Source organism: Danio rerio, chromosome 16, assembly GCF_052040795.2.
Source record: "Danio rerio strain M-AB ecotype USA chromosome 16, GRCz13ab, whole genome shotgun sequence".
NCBI lineage: Eukaryota > Metazoa > Chordata > Actinopteri > Cypriniformes > Danionidae > Danio > Danio rerio.
This window is the reverse complement of record NC_141036.1, coordinates 21,116,296-21,133,093: the sequence shown is the minus strand read 5'-3', so window position 1 is coordinate 21,133,093 and position 16,798 is coordinate 21,116,296. Positions and strand designations below refer to the sequence as shown.

The following is a 16,798-nucleotide window of genomic DNA, read 5'->3' as shown; positions in this document are numbered from 1 at the left end:
CTAATCCACTGGATCAGAACACTACTCCCTATAAAAAACTCAGGAGAAAACTGCAATTTTGACTTAAAAATAAAACTCTCAGAAGACCCAGTGTCACATAAGATTTTAACTGGCACTTTAACAGAACTTATACTCAACGAAACAAACCCTGAAGTAATAAACGGACCATAATCTGGCGAGGATTTTAGAGGATCATGACTGTGGTCTGGGATTTCCCCAGACAATGCTGTGCGAGCGCATATTAGATAATCGTCCAGGTAAGCGGATATGCATAGACCCTTGTGTCTCAGCGGAGACAGCGCTGCTTCCATGCATCTGCTAAACACCGGCGGAGCTAGACTGAGCCCGAATGGAAGAGTAACAAATTCGAACACTTCATTCTGAAAGGGAAACCTGAGATATTTTCTGTGTGCTGGATAAATGCTTATATGAAAGTAAACATCCTTGAGATCGATCGCGGCAGACACAGGGAATGAAGTGCTCTGTGACAACGCACTTGCGAACGCGTGCCTGAACTCGGCAGACCACATGGTGGCCGAATGCTCTGCAAATGAACTTGTGGAATTGCCGTCGGCAATCCACGGAATATTGTGTGTTGAGGGGAAGCTGAACTGGCCTGAACACAACTCTGAACCATTTCTCCACCTAAATTCCACCTCCTCTGCATTTTTGCGGGTGGGGAAACAAATGCGGCAGACTGTGGAGAAGACATCGCAGAAAACCCTAGGTGCTGCCCGTCTCTCCTCTCCAAGCATAGCGTCCTAGGAGTCCCCCTTCTTTTTGCCAGAGGGGTTAGCGGATCACTGCTTTCCCCTTGGCTTAGCGTTTGGATCAGCGGGGGTGCGGGCCCTCTGCTCTGTGCTGTGGGGTTTAGGCAGTCTGGACGCACTAACAAATGTTCTGCCCTGCGTCGGAGGAATGGGCCGAGTAGCAGGAACAGGAGGACGTGATGTCCTTTTACGAGGCAAGCAGAAGTCAAAAGTCTCCTCATCCTTCTTCTTAAGGTCACATCTCTGCTTCATCGACACGACTGACTGGCCGAATATCCCACTCGAGTCTACGGGAGCGTAGAGATGATCCAATTTTTCCCTGTCCCCGATACTCGAGAGATTCAGCCACAGTGATTGCTCGCCCTGCGTGAGGCGCTCAGATAGAGGTCTGTAATGTTACAGATCTCTCCCCAGATCGCCAGGTTTGGATTGCCGGCGTCCAGCTGCGTGCCAAGCTCCTCCAATAATTCGGCTTGATAGGCTGTCAGCAATGAAGTGATGTTCAAAGCCCTCACTGTTAGTGCCGAAGATTTATATATATTCTGGTACATGGAAGCAGTGAAGCGTTCCATTTTACCAGGGAGGGACGGTGTGGCCGATGAAACAGCAGCCCGCCTGTTTGGATGCAGGTGAAGAGCCACCGTCTGCTTGACCACGGGAGGGTTAAAGAGCCCTAGCCCCTCCATCTCACTCACGTCGAGCAATGAGTAACACTTGACAGGCACGCGTTTGGTAAAGGGTTTATCCCATGACAGCTTCATCTCCGTGATGCAATCTGGGAGAGCGGGAAGTAGTTGTTTTGCTGGGGAGCGAGCCTTTTCCCGTAACATCCCGTTTAACTCCTGGATGACCTCATGTTCTCATCATCCTTCTCCTCATCCCCTTCCATCTCATCACCGCCCGCCAGTAGCTGCTGGTCGAACAGCAGCTCATACTCAGGGGATTCTACCTCCATGATATCCGCCCATGAAGCAAGATCCCATGGAGAGGATTTGACGTCATTAGTTGACGACAGAGCGGCAGAGAGAACCGGATCGTCCTTGGAAGATGCCGCCACTCGAAGCCTTCTCTCCAAAATCCTCATCTGCATTGCCTGGCAGTGCACTCATCTGCATTGCCTTTTCGGTGTTCGCCAACGAGGCCTGGGCATGCTTCACACCCATACATGCAATGCACATCGCATGTGAATCCCGGCCCGAGATCATAAATCCGCACGCTGAAGGACAGGAGCGCGAAGAGGTCTCCTTCCCCTTTTCCACCGTGACTTTAGACATGGTGAGACAAAATCACAGTTAGCTCGCCTTAACGCGTTAGCTATATCAGTCGCTGCTAGTAAAAGCAGTAAAAAATACTTCGTAACGAGCAAAGAACCCACGACAGATTCAATATGACTGAGCTGCGTTCGGCAACGTTAGCCTTGATGGTACGTTTGAGAACAGAGCAGCGCAGCCTGGGTGTTTAAGGAAAGTCTTCATGAGGAAGAGTGCTAGAATGCTGATTCAGGGAATCACAGTGGACTATAGAGGGTGGGCTCCTAATCGCGAGCTGTGATTTGTCCGTCCTCAGAAGGATGTGGTGTAATTAGTGCTTCCATAGTCTGTCACGCCTGAGGCGTTTCCTACGGTGGCCCAATAGTGCAAAACAACAACATTAAGATGAAAACGCTGCAACATGAACACAACAACATTAAGATGAAAACACAACAACATTAAGATCAAAAACACATCAACATTAAGATAAAAATGCTGCAACATTAAGATAAAAACACAACAACATTAAGATAAAAATGCAGCAACTTTAAGATGAAAACACAACAACATTAAGTTAAAAACGCTGCAACACTAAGATGAATCATGCTGCAACACTAAGATGAAAAGTGCTGCAACTTTAAAATCACAACACAACGGAAATGCTCCTGACCACTAGGTGGCAGGTAACGGGCAGTAGTGTGCCCATCTTAAGAGTTTTAGTTCGAAAGTTTCGTTTCATTTCGGACGTTGCTCTTGGTAGCAATCATGTATTGCCCATTTTGCGGGGCTTCACTTGACAGTTGCCCGTCATTCTGCAGCAAATGTGGAAAAAACATAACGTTTCTGAAAGGCAAAGTTCCTGATGGAAATGAGCCCAGCACCAGTGGAGGTAAGTTACAATGCTGTATTGTTTGTAGGGTCCTATGAATTTCATAAATCGTATCTGTCATGAAATCGAATAACACGGTTTGTCACGGAATTTTATTATTTTTTGATGAATATATTAAAATAGCGTTGTAACATTACACCTCGTTAAATCACGATCCCGAGGATTTATGTTAATTGGACATGCTGTTTTATTTCTAAAGAATGTTTTATTCTTTTTAATATTTAATGCAGATTTTCGTTAGCTGATTAATGTGACATGCAATAGATTTTTATGACAATGTTTCTGAAGCAGGAAAAACAGAAACAAGTTCTGTGGATTGCTTTATGAAGTTCAGGGCAATAAAGGAGAAGGAGAGGAAAACCTTTTTTACAAAGAAAAGTCATGCCTCAAAGAAGGATAAAGAAGTAAAGGTAACTTATACATCCAGTAGTGATCTAGTAAGACACTTCTGTTTAATAATTACTATAAATTAAAGGATACAGTGTATTATCAGAAACACTTTACAATACGTTTGTATTAGTTAATTTGCATTAATTAATAATAAACAATACATTTGTTAAGCATTACTTATATGTGTGTGTGTGTGTGTGTGTGTGTGTGTGTGTGTGTGTGTGTGTGTGTGTGCGTGTGCGTGGGTGCGTGTGTGTGTTAATGCATTATTAATCATAAACATAAACGTCCCTGGCTGTTATGTTTGTGGACTCTTTACTAACATGATTAGTAACACAACATTTCTTAAGCACATTAGGAATCTTTTGTAATTGTATGTTCAGTTGTATATAAACATCTTTGGATTCATTACAAAGCAGTAATTAGTGATTTTGCTCAAGCGAACCTCAGCCGTGGTACTGAGGTGAATATTTCCACCAACAATCCCTGCTGGTCCTGGCACTTTGAACCTGCAACCTTTGGATTATCCAAGTCCAACTCTAACCATTAGGCCACAGCTTAAAAAGAACACAATATAAAAAATAAAAAAAGTAAAACAAAATATATTAATAATAAAATAATAACAATAACTTTTTCAATAAATAATCATGTTAAAAAAGTTAAATGTTAGTGATACATTAGCTAGTGTTGTTGTTGTGTACACTTTAAAGTTCATTATTCCTTTAACAAATGCTTTGTTAATGATAATGCTAGTAAAGAATTTACAAATGTTAGTAAACCATTACATAATGACAGAGTAGTGTACACTTAACAAAAAGGTTCCTAATTCCCTAAACAAATACTTTATTACTGATAATAATCATGTTTGTAAAGAGTCCACAAACATGACTAACATGACAGTTTTAGATTGTGTAATTTAAAAAAAAAATTTATTATTTGTTCATGTTAACTAATGCATCAAGTAACATTATTATATTTTTAAGTTTACATGAACAAAGGTTTAGCATTGTTGAATTAATGTCTGGTTCATAGTTAGGTCACGATATCTAATTCATTAACAAAATACATTTATGTATGTGTAAGTGGTTAAACATATATTAGCATATGAAAAAGATTTTGTAATGCTGAACAAAGCCATAACTAATTAAACATTATTGTAAAGTGTTACTTCGTATCACGAATATCTGTTTGCTCAGGAATTCAGTTCAGGGTTAGATTGAGGAAGTGTAGATACTACTTTCAAAATCATGTTTTTTCTTTAATCAGTCTTTAATGTTTTTTTTTCATAACAATTATATTAAAGCCTATTATAATGTCCAGTTTGTTACATTTGTGTTAATTCTTTTCATGTGTAGATTTACATTGGAAGTATGGAAAGACATTGTGGTGTCCTAAAGCCCCTGAAAGGGAAACGGCTGCCTCTTGAAGTTGAAACAAACTGGACATCTGAGCAAGTGTTAATAGCTGGCCAAAAGAAAGTAAAAGATTTTAATCAGGACATGGAAGATGGGCCTTATGTTTTACTGTACCCAGATGGTTCAGAGGTTAAGAATATTCCAGGAACAAACACCCCTTTTAAACTACAGCTGTACAAAGAGGCAATTGGGAAGGCTTACCAAAGAATAACACTGTATATATGCACAGTTGAAGACTTTTTTGCCACTGGTGAGCATATTTATTTTAAAGGAAATCTAATAAAAATAATGTATAAAACATGACATATACATGTTTTTTAATTGAATCAAAATTTTACTATGTTCATATTTGTTGTTTGAAGACTGTAATGAGGATTCCTCAAGTGAAGACAGTGTAGTGCAAGTAAAATTTACCTCTCACAGTCAACATGATGAGAATGACACTTTGGTGGGTCATTTATTTGCATATCTCCTAACATAAATATAACATTTAATTGTAGCTCATTTTGACTCCTGCTTTCTGTTCTCTACACAGATATGGGATAGTGCGGATGAAGCAGGAAGCAGCTCACACCAGTATTACCTTAGTAAAGTTAAGAGGACATTTTCTGAAGTGCAAGTGTTGCACAAAATAATCTTTGGTTGTTCTTTTTTTAGACCACCTGATCACTCTTTGCCTGTTCAGGAACAAGTAAGTTAACCTATGTTACAACTTATGTACATTACAACTTTAAGGCTGATGCACACCAATACGATTTTTAGTGTATTTCCGAGATGTTTTCATACCTAAAAGGTATTCATACCTAAGTGATTTTTGCTGGCATTGAGCTAAGTGAATGTGCAAACAAAAGTTGCTTAATGAAAAACAGAAATATCCCATTACACCTGACAATCACTTGTCATACAGAAGAAAGACAGTTTTTACTCATTCGTTAAAACATATTGATGTTTGTCAAATGTATTTACTTGTTTGTCAGCCTATGTGTATGAAAGAAAGGTAAAATAAAACTTGCAGTCAAATCCTATTTTATCTGTGGTATAATTTGAATGGGAGTGAGGCAGGCAGTGTAACAATATCCCATTACCAACATCTTTTCAGACCAACACACTCCACTTTTTCAAATTTTTATTGAACAAAGGTATAGTATACGCTCAGGGCTCTGCACTGCAAGCATGAAGCACTGCTTGTGCATTATTAACAGAATTGTCCTTGCTGCATACTGGCCTCAGATCAGGCTTTTCTGGGGGTAAATGCAGTACTTTTTGTGAGTGTATAAGGGCCTCAGAAGGAACAGGCAAGTTTTCAATGTGTGACAGAGCAGAGTGCCACAAAACCATTTTATGCTTGATGATCTACAAGTCATGATTTGCTGTAAGTTCAGCAGGTCCAAGCATTGGAACCAAATTGCAAAGCTCATTGGTTGACCAGTATTTTCTGCAGTTTGTGAAGCAAACCAAAAAAAAAAGAAAAAAAAAAAACTGTCTCCCTTTGTTTAGTCATAAGGCATTGGTCATAACCATGAGTGAAAGTTGGCCTGGTGTGCACAAGCCTTTAGTTTGTTACAACAAATCCGAAATTCATTTTTTTATGTGGTTTATGTAATATTAATTAAAAACAGGTTTTAATTTAAAAATGTGTTCTCTTTCTGACAAATCAAGGAAGCAGGAAAAATCAGAACCAACATACAAGAACATGTACGTGACCAACAAAAATGCTACACGTAAGTTTGTAGTTAAATAGCTTTTTTTTAACTAGATTGTAGTTAAAAAATAAATTGCTTTAAACTAATTTTAATGTTTTAGTCTACAATTATTTTGTATGCATTTTATGCTGTCTTTACAGTAATTACACACGTCTGTATGCACCAATAGTGATTGAAAGTGATTCAGAAGGGTCAGACCAGAGTACACAACATGTTGAAGAGGAATGGATGTAATTTATTAATTATGTTGTTTCTAAATTATTCACTCCATTTTTATAGCATCATGATTGATTGGCTTAATCGAAATCTGTGTTTTACAGCTCAGATGCAATCTCTGCTGCAGACATTGTGTCAGATCTCTCACAGAAGATCATAAGGACGTCTTGCAGTAGATTCAACATAAATCGAGCAAATATTTGGGATGGAGCAGTTCGTGGTTTTAAACGTGCATCATATGATCCATTGCATGACATGCTTGTCAAATTCACAGGTGATGAAGGCTCAACTGAAGATGCAGTTGACACAGGTGGTCCAAAACGTGAGTTTCTAACCCTCCTAATAGACTGTTTAAAAGCACGGCGAATTTTTGATGGACCAGAAAACGGGAGATTTCTCACCTTTAATAATGCAGGTAAATTATTTACTCCAAGCTTGTAACTGCTTAATAATTTACATTACTGTCTTTTTTCACTTAGTCTAGAAAAAATATATTTTCCTGTAGCTTTCAGAGAAGATGAGTACTTCCTTGCTGGCCGGATGATTGCAGTCTCTATTGTACATGGTGGTCCAGGTCCTCGCTTTTTATCGAACATGCTGTATGATTACCTCATTGGTAGGACTGACATTAATGGAACAGTTGAGGATGTAACAGATGAAACCATGAAGGCAGCTTTAATTGAGGTGCGTCAAGTTTCTTTTAAGTAATTTATTTGTTTGTTTATTTAAAGGCACAATATATATTTTTTTTGCTATATATATATATATATATATATATATATATATATATATATATATATATATATATATATATATATATATGTGTGTGTGTGTGTGTGTGTGTTATTTGTAATCTAATTGCAACCATTTACCCCAGATATCAAGTGCAGAATCACTAGATGAATTGCACGCACTGATTGAGAAGTATGAAAGCTTGCTGCAGACTGCTGGGTGTTTTGATTTCCCACAAAGTGTAAAAGGCAAAGACAACATTGTGAAGGATTTCATACTGTGGTACATTGTATACAGAAACCAATACTCTGTACAAAGGTAAGTCTTGTTCCTAATTTGAGATAATATAATAATTATGAGTGAAGTGATATCACTTTGTGATTTCTATTTGGGTTATAGATTTAGGGATGGGCTTTCCACCCTGGATGTCATTAATGCCCTGGAACAACACCCTATTGCATTCAGACCCTATATGTGCTACAGTGTTGACAGTCTAACATCTGTATCTCTGGAGGATGTCTTCAAGCCACAGCTCAGTGAACCTGGTAGCACCAGACGACAAGAAGAAACAAGAATACTGGGATACTGGAGAGACTATCTGCTTGACACTGGAGATAAAGGATTGAACATTATATTTTATTGTTGTTGATAACAAATTTTGTGATATTCTTTTGTTTTTTGTTTAATCTTTTCAGAACAAGAAACAGGAGTCTCCCTCCAGAACATTTTGATGTTTGCCACGGGATTAGATTCACTGCCTCCTTCAACAATTGTGCCACAGCCCAGACTCATTTTTGAAAGGTCTTCTAAATTTCCCATTGCAAGCACCTGTGCCAACACAATCAAACTGCCAGTGTCAAAAAGCTATGATGAGTTCAAAAATGCAATGGATTTTGGAATTCAAAACTCACCTGGTTTCAGATTGCGCTGATTAGTATTAATGTACGGAAAGCCAGTTTTTGCCACTGAACAAATTTTTTTTTTTTTAAAGGTTATTGCAAGTTTTCATCTCAGAATTGCATGAAACAAACACAATTTTATTTCTGACTTTATAACTTCTGAGGAAAACTTCAGAATTCTAAGATTTTTGTTAAGAAAGCTTTAGGGTGGCAGGATCAATGATGATAATTATTTTATTTATAGTCTGTAAGACTTATTTGAGTTCATATATAGGTTATTCACTAAAATATATAATTAAAATTGTTTGTGGAGCTGAATGCAGTAAATAGTCTGTATAAAAAGGTCGAAAATAAACCTTTGCAAACAAGCCAGCCTTTATAACCAGATTATTTAACAAAAGATGATACTGCAGTAAAATATTTGTAGTTTTTTAATAAGCATGATGTGTACAAGATAGAGAGGAGATGAAAAGTGAATTGTTTGTATTGAAACTTTTGAATCGCAATTTGTCCAATAATAAACCCGAAATACACGTGTTTATTGTCATGTGGTGAACTCGGCCAATGGTGTAATATCGGTGTCGTCATCAGAGCTCCTGCAGCCGCTCTTCAGATGCTGCACGGTCTAAGTCTGCCGTCTGATCTCAGAGCTTTGATGCCACATGTGACAGTCGACATTGATCTGCGCAGCGCTGCATGAAGTCGAACGCACCTACTACCTGTTCCAAATCACATGATCGTTTAACCAATATATCTGAATATTATTGCCTGACTCATAGCAAGAGGCTTTTTAATCATACAACAAGGGTTAATGGTTATTTTATAATAGTTTTTAATGTAAAAACTAGCTTGCAAATTTGCAATGGAAATTGAGTTTTACACTCACCAAGCTTTTACTTTCTTCAATCCTCAAAAAAAAAAAAAAAAAAACTCTCCAAGAACAGAGTTGTTAGACATATCACCACCTTTATTTAGGGTCATGTACAGCAGATGGTTTTCTTGCAGTGTCACAGAGCTCCTCTAAAATGAGCTGTGACAACATCGAAACTGATGGAATCTCATTACAATCATAATTGTATGACAATTTTAGTGCAACAACAGACATGTAACATGCCTAATGCAGTAAAGATGTTGGTTGTACAAGACCATACAAAAACAACCTTGTTTGTTTGTTAGATATATCTATGGCAAAAGTGAGTTTGCATTTGTCCTCATAACTTTCTCTGCAAGGACAAAAAGATGCCATGGAAAAGCAAAAGAAAAGAAAGAAAAACAAATCTCAATGGTAGGTCAAAAGAAAACGAAAAGCAAATAAGCTTAGATCACAGAAAGGAGATAAAAGACAAAATCCAAGTCTAGGATTCATGGTAAAATCCAGTGCAAACTATGTCTTTTCTGCAAGTTGTATGTCGACTACAAACTAAAGAAAGTGATAAAAGCAAGAGAAATATATATATATATATATATATATATATATATATATATATATATATATATATATATATATATATATATATATATATATATTGATCCTGTCTATGTCTACACAATAGCTACACAATGTCCCTGAACAATAGGGTCTGCACAGTACTAGAGGAAATTAATTGTAGAAATTTCAAGTTGGAAGGTTTTCCAAATACAAACAGCAAGTCCACACCAATGAACTCATATTGCTCGGATTTAGTATCTCTATAAAGCTGAAGATAGCTGTACTTTTCCTTTTTGCAGTTTTACCTGTGCACTTTTTAGGGTTGTAATATCAAATGTCGATTCCGAAGCACCAACTTAATTATTTTTTGTTGTTGTTGTTGTTTTTAATCTGACACTGGTCCGAAAAAAAAAGGAAAAAATAAAAGGAATGACATTTTTTTTGTGTGTGTAGTGCAGTTTTCTTAAGGAATTATCACTCTTACACAGTTACCTGATACGCAATAAGAGAAGAGAGTGTATTATTAACTGACGGTTAACTAGTTAAAACCAATGCAGATTTAAGACAAATTCAGCCTAGGATACTTCAGGCAAAACAAAAATAGAGCAAAAGAAAATCGACCTGCTTCGATGACAAGAACAGAGATTCGTCTTTTCGTTTTTCCATTCTTCTGTCAAACGTTAAATAAAAAAACATATATCAAGCATATGTCAGTTAGGCACTCATGACGTGATAAAATCCACATCCACCTCTGAATTTAGGCTAACATTGCACAATATCACGTAAAAATTGCAAATATTTTTGGAGATTAAACATCTAGTCTTTTCGTGTTTTGCATCGTTTCAAGCTTCATTGCATATAGATTGCTTTGCCAGATTCGCTAGCAAAGTAAATGTCAATTTAAACCTAAAATACCAAACCAATTCATTCATCTATCTATCCTCTGCCCACAAGACCAGTCCTTACAGGTAGGGGCAAAATAAATTAGCCTTACAGGAAGAAAGCACCCAAACTTAAGAGATGGTGAAGCACACTTACATACGTTTAAAGCTTATCATCCACAGTGTTTTAAAAGCCTCAAATGGTTCTATCAAAATGTAAACCCCACTTATCTAAACCAGTCAGGTAACTGGAGCTTCCATACTTAAAAACATTTTAAACTTGTTGTCTAATATATATATATATATATATATATATATATATATATATATATATATATATATGAAGAATTAGCTTACTTTTCAAATGTAGCACCAATAATTTTTCATGGCAAGTTTTGGGTCTCTAGACTCTATGGTGCACTTAAGAGATAGTCAAGAGAAAAAAAAAATGAAAAGAAATAACAAAAAAAAAATTAAATAAAAAAAGTTACCCCCAGACCAGAGGCTGACCAATTGCTGTAATTCCTCTGGGAATAAAAAGTGCAGTCACAGTTATCTCCAGGACCTAGGGCAGAAAATCTCCCAATTTTCCTCTGACGCAACTAGTGGGGCGACTCCAGCATCTCCATTAGGAAAGTGTCAATGGGGGTGTTTCCAATCAGTTTAAAGAAGAAAAGGTGCTCCAGACACTTAAGGCCAATGGAACGCAATGCAGGAAGCCGAAGGAGGAGCTTGGCAAACCTACGAGTAAGCAAATGAGTGGAATTGTTACCTTGTTCAATACTCAACACAAAACATCAGTATATCAGTTTGTATTCTGCATGACGCTAGATATATTTTTCAACTGTTCCACACTATATTCAGTTGCCCACTTCTGTATTAACAGATTTGACCTTTAGATAGAAACAGCTTGATTCTTGAGCACGATTAAAAAGTTATTTCTGTGCACTACATATACAATTACCTTCATTTTCATTAATTCAGCTTCATTGATGTTTGACATAATCTCAACTGAAATAGGAGAGTGTGGGACATAGTGTAGCCCTTCCCCTTTAAAAAACAGCAAATAGTGTTTAGTTTTTGGGCTCTATTTTAACGATCTTGGCACAAAGTCCAAAGTGCAGGGCGCAAAACCATTAAGGGCATGTCAGAAATAAACTTACTATTTTAAGGACGAAAAAATCCACTTTGCGCCCCAGAGCATGGTCTAACAGGGTTAAGCTTATTCCCTAAATGAGTTATAGGTGTGTTTTGAGAATAAACCAATCAGAGTCTCATCTCCCATTCTTTTTAAGAGTCAGTTGCATAGCGCCATAGCGCATTGGCTATTTACATGGCGGACTTTGTAAGTGGAAAAACTAAATGCTTCACTAGCAAGAAAACAGTTAAACAGAACAAATTACAGCTCTACCAGTGAGCTCAAGCACATCAAACAAAAATCAAACGAGAAGAGTCTCAAAGAGGGCATGACCTGTCAGATAATAAAGAGCATTTAATAAGAAACTGAAGTATGAGGTAACAAAAACATTGATCCATTTAGGCAGAAGTGACAAACTGCAAGCTTCAGATGTTTATAAGAGCACACTAATTATCTTTAAAATTAAACACTAAAACTTGTATCTAAAAAAAAAAAAAACTAAATTCCCACTATGGGTTATTATTGGTTAGTTAGGTATGATGTCAAGGCAAGGCAAGTTTATTTATATAGCACATTTCATACACAGTGGCAATTCAAAGTGCTTTACATAAACAAGAATAAAAGAAACAAGTAAACTAAAAATAAAAACAAATAATAAAAATGCGTAAAAACAAAACAAAACAAAACATAAAAACAGGTAAAATGTGATATAAAAGAATGAAGAAGAAGAGAAAAACATGATAGTGCAATCTGTCGGACGCAGCACAGTGCTCATTCAGTAAAGGCACAGCTAAACAGATGAGGAGTCCATTACAGTTATTCACCCTGCTGCTGATAAAAGCATGAACAAGTTTTTCTAAATCTTCACTAGAAACAAAGCATCTGATTCTTGCTATGTTTTTGAGATGATAGTATGCTGATTTACTGACTGCTTTGAGATGACTATTGAAACTCAGATCTGACTCCAGAGTCACACCAAGATTCTTGACCTTATTTTTTGTCGTTTGACCTTTAGTGCCAAGGTACGCATTTACCTTGAGAACCTCATCTCTGTTCCCAAACACAATCATTTCAGTTTTCTCTTTGTTTAACTGAAGAAAGTTTTGGCACATCCAAATGCTCATTTCATCAATGCATTGGCAGAGGGTGTCAATGGGGCTGTAGTCATTAGGCAGTAAGGCTAGGTAGATCTGAGTGTCATCAGCATAGCTGTGGTAGGAGATATGGTTCTTTCTCATTATTTGGCTTAGAGGGAGCATGTAAAGGTTGAACAGGAGAGGTGACAGAATTGAGCCTTGTGGGACTACACACGTCATGGGTGTCCACCTCGACCTATGGTCACCTATACTGACATGGTAACCTCTATCTTTAAGGTAAGATCTAAACCATTTGAGGACCGTGCCAGATAGCCCAACCCAGTTTTCCAGCCTATCCAGAAGTATGCTGTGATCGACAGTGTCAAATGCAGCACTGAGATCCAACAATACCAGCACTGTTATTTTACCTGAATCTGTATTTAGGCGTATATTATTGATTATCTTTATAAGAGTGCTCTCTGTACTGTGATGTGCTCTGAAACCAGATTGAAATTTGTCTAAACACCCCTTTAAGTATAAGAACTTGTTAACCTGGTTAAAAACAACTTTTTCAATGATTTTGCCAATGAAAGGGAGATTTGAGAATGGCCAGTAATTGCTCAATAGGGTGTTATCCAGGTTGCTCTTCTTCAAGAGGGGTTTAACAACTGCAGTTTTAAGTGAGGTTGGAAAAATCCCTGAAAGAAGAAGCATTTACCACTTTTTGAAGATCCATTTCTAAACAGGTAAATACCATTTTGAAGAATGATGTAGGGAGTGTGTCAAGACTGCAGGTTGATGTTTTCATAACTTGCACAATCTCTTCTAAGATTTTACCGTTAATTGCCATGAAATCAGACATAATGTCTGATTTCTTAAGTTGTGCTTAAGCTTGTTTGATATCGACACAACTTGACTGATTGGATGAGCTGATTGCCTTTCTGATATTATTGATCTTATCAGTGAAGAAATGAGCAAACTCATTACATTTGCTTTCAGAGAGGAGCTCACTTGGAATCCGACTTGGGGGGTTTGTGAGTCTCTATCGTTGCAAAGAGTGTATGAGCATTATTTAAGTTGCTGTTTATAAGGCTTGAAAAGAAAGTCTGTCTAGCAGTGTTTAGTTCCATATTAAAGGCATGAAGACTGTCTTTATAGATATTATAATGGACTACTAGTTTCGTCTTTCTCCACATACGCTCAGCTTTTCTGCACTGTCTTTTCATCATTTGTACTCTAGATGACCTTGTCCAAGATCCCTTTTGCCTGCAAGTCATCTTCTTGAGTTTAACAGGAGCGATGTCATTTATGACATTCTCAATTTTAGAATTAAACAAATCAAGGAGAGAATCAACAGAGTCTGCAGATATGCTTGGTGCTAGCGATATGGCCTTCATAAACTGCTCACTAGTGTTCTCATTTATGCAACTCTTTCTGACAGAGACAGATCTGTCTTAAATAGCTGGAGTAATCAATATATTAAAGAAATAAAGAAATGATCAGATAGTGCCACATCTTTAACAACAGTCGATGAAATGTGTAAACCCTTAGTTATAAGTAGATCAAGGGTGTGTCCACGATTGTGTGTGGGTCCTTGAACATGCTGAGTCAGATCAAAAGTGTAAAAAACAGTCATCAGTTCTTTTACAGCATTGATTTCTGGATTATCAATGTGAATATTAAAATCCCCAGCAATACTAAAATAATCAAATTCAGAGGTTACAATTGATAACAGCTCTGTAAAATCCTCAATAAAAGCTGGAGAATATTTTGGAGGTCTGTAGATAATGATCAGTAAGATGCGTGGAGCACCTTTTAGTGCTATACTCAGATATTCAAAAGACAAATAGTCACCAAATGACATTTGTTTACATTCATACACATCTTTAAACAGGGCAGCGATGCCTCCACCTCTCCTATTAACTCTGCAAACACTCAAAAAGTCAAAGTTTAAAGGAGCTGCTTCATTCAGAACTGCTGCGCTACAACTGTCATCTAGCCAAGTTTCATTTAAAAGCATAAAATCAAGGCAATTTGTGTTGATAAAATCATTGACTAAAAGAGACTTATTGTTGAGTGATCTGATGTTTAAAAGCGCTAACTTAACAGTTTTAGCTGTTTTTTCTATAGTAGTCTCAGATCTACATTTAATAGACACCAGATTTGAATGATTTGCTATACGGCCTGATGAAGTCTTTGGTTTTTTGTCACTTAACACAACATATCTGCTTAGAGAAAGCTACAGACACACTGGGTTCCTGCTTGTTCTGAAAACATTTGATAAAGACACTGTTATCTAAGCAGGTCCCCGACACACATCACAGAGAGCTCTTGTGTTCACCAGCTGAAGATGGGGCGTTGTTGTTTGGGCCCTGGCGGTGTGGCAAAAATCGGAGGGCTCTTCCAGGTGGGCTGTGGTTGTGAAGCAGGCCGCTTTTTGGTTGGTAACTGGGGGCTTGCGGCAATGGAGTGTGAAAGTTTAGTTCCAGCATACACTAGTTCCTCCATCTTTTTTGAAAAACCCAAGAGTGGTGAACATTGTGACAATGAGAACGTGTCCGGTGACAGAGGCTGTGCATCTGGAGATTCTGTCTGCAGAAATATGTTTTCCTGAGGATCATTTTTGAGTGACGAGACTTGATGCTGTTCTGATGCGTCACAGTCTGCCTGTGTTGAGCAGAGGGCAACTGATAGTGTCTCTATCAACATTGGGTGTTTTGGCCGCGTGGCATTATTACTGTCCTTGGTTGATTCGTCAGCCACAAGTCCACTCAGGAGCTGATTTGAGGTCCTGTGGTCATCTGGACATTTGCTAGGTGTGTGTTTGCAATTTAGTTCAGTGGCATACACAGCTGATGGATGATTGAGGGAGAAAAAAATATTGTCCTTTAGCACTTTTGCACAAAGTTTGTTTGGATGAAGGCCGTCTGATGTAAACAGCTGTCTTTGGTTCCAGAAGAGATTGAAGTTGTCGATGAAATTCAGTCCTTTCTTGTTACATGTTTTCTGTAGCCATACATTTAGACCAAGAAGCCGTGAAAACATATTTGTCCCTCTTGCAGGGAGTGGTCCACTTATGAATGGCTGAACCTTCAATCTTTCAACTGTTTCCAAGAGCTCACAGAAATCTTTCTTGAGCAGTTCTGACTGTTCCTTCCGAATATCATTCTTCCCCACATGGATGATAATCCGTTTTGCAGTACTGTGCTTTTTCAGAATTTCCTCAAGTTCTTTGTTTACATCAGAAACTGTTGCATGAGGAAAGCAGTATGTCATAGTAGATTTGCTCCTGAAATTCTTGATATTATATCTCCTACGACTAGTGTTCTTATCTCAGGTGTGATCGGAGCACAATGCCGCTGTCTATTCGGCCTTGAGCCTCTGTTTTTTTTTATGCAGAATTAGTTGCTGAATCATGCGATCTCTGTCTGACTGCATTTGGGGATTCTTCACCCATATTACTCAAAACTTCATATCTGTTCTGAAGCTGTATTTGAGTCCGAGCTGTATTTGGGGTAGAAGATGCTAATGCGGCAGCGTATGATCTGACCCCTCGAGTACCCTTTGGTCTCGCACCTTGTTTATGCCAATGCTCATTTTCAACAGTTTTTTTTTGTTTTTCTGTGCTCAAAACAGTAGCAGGAACAGATTTATGGGACTCACCAGCTGTGTGCTGAGAAAATCCACAATGAAGCTGAAGTTCTGGTCTGATCGCAAGCAACTTCGTTTCAAGAACTGCAATTTTTTGTAGAAGTTTGTGGCAGTTTGTACAGCAGTGAGAATCTGAATTAATCCGATCCAGAGGCATTTTTACAGCCGTGGTTTCCTGTCTCCGGAATGTAAGCAGCTGGTAGCTCGTAGCGGGAGGATTGTTTAGACGATAATTTCCCTCTTGTTAGTAAAGCTATATTCCAGAAAGTTTGTAGAATCAATGCTGAACTTCAAGCCGTGTTGTTTGAGCACTGTGCTGATAGGTTTAAGTTAAAATTAGGGTATAAGATATAAAAGTA

The 16,798-nt window shown here is 37.8% G+C and overlaps 2 protein-coding genes across 5 annotated transcripts in view; one reads left to right on the top strand and one right to left on the bottom strand.

Annotated features, from left to right (window-relative positions):
- The first annotated feature begins 2,724 nt into the window (after positions 1-2,724).
- LOC110439008 (G2/M phase-specific E3 ubiquitin-protein ligase-like) lies at positions 2,725-9,449 on the top strand. Of its 2 annotated transcripts, XM_087286882.1 has the most exons (11): positions 2,725-3,319; positions 4,655-4,964; positions 5,077-5,162; positions 5,250-5,290; positions 5,372-5,405; positions 6,374-6,435; positions 6,558-6,647; positions 6,738-7,048; positions 7,139-7,317; positions 7,511-7,683; positions 7,765-9,449. In XM_087286882.1, exons 1-11 carry the CDS (start codon positions 3,233-3,235, stop codon positions 8,012-8,014), a joined length of 1,623 nt encoding a protein of 540 aa, XP_087143008.1. In that variant the 5' UTR covers positions 2,725-3,232; the 3' UTR covers positions 8,015-9,449. The 2 variants fall into 2 exon arrangements, with proteins under 2 accessions (XP_087143008.1, XP_087143007.1); XM_087286881.1 differs by having other exon boundaries at positions 5,250-5,405.
- rxrbb (retinoid x receptor, beta b) overlaps positions 9,211-16,798 on the bottom strand; it is a 36,529-nt gene continuing 28,941 nt past the window's right edge. For 2 of the 3 annotated variants that reach the window (XM_087285102.1, XM_087285103.1), the window contains one exon: positions 9,211-11,315. In XM_087285102.1, the coding sequence (XP_087141228.1) occupies positions 11,177-11,315 (139 nt within the window). In that variant the 3' untranslated portion in view covers positions 9,211-11,176. 3 annotated transcript variants of the gene reach the window in all.

What these genes read in the sequence shown, in the direction of transcription:
- LOC110439008 (XM_087286881.1), top strand. Translation starts at nt 3,233, where the DNA reads ATGAAGTTCAGGGCAATAAAGGAGAAGGAGAGGAAAACCTTTTTTACA. An exon ending in CATGTTGAAGAGGAATGGAT is followed by an intron (nt 6,648 to 6,737) that starts GTAATTTATTAA and finishes TGTGTTTTACAG; the next exon opens with CTCAGATGCAATCTCTGCTG. An exon ending in TCTCACCTTTAATAATGCAG is followed by an intron (nt 7,049 to 7,138) that starts GTAAATTATTTA and finishes ATTTTCCTGTAG; the next exon opens with CTTTCAGAGAAGATGAGTAC.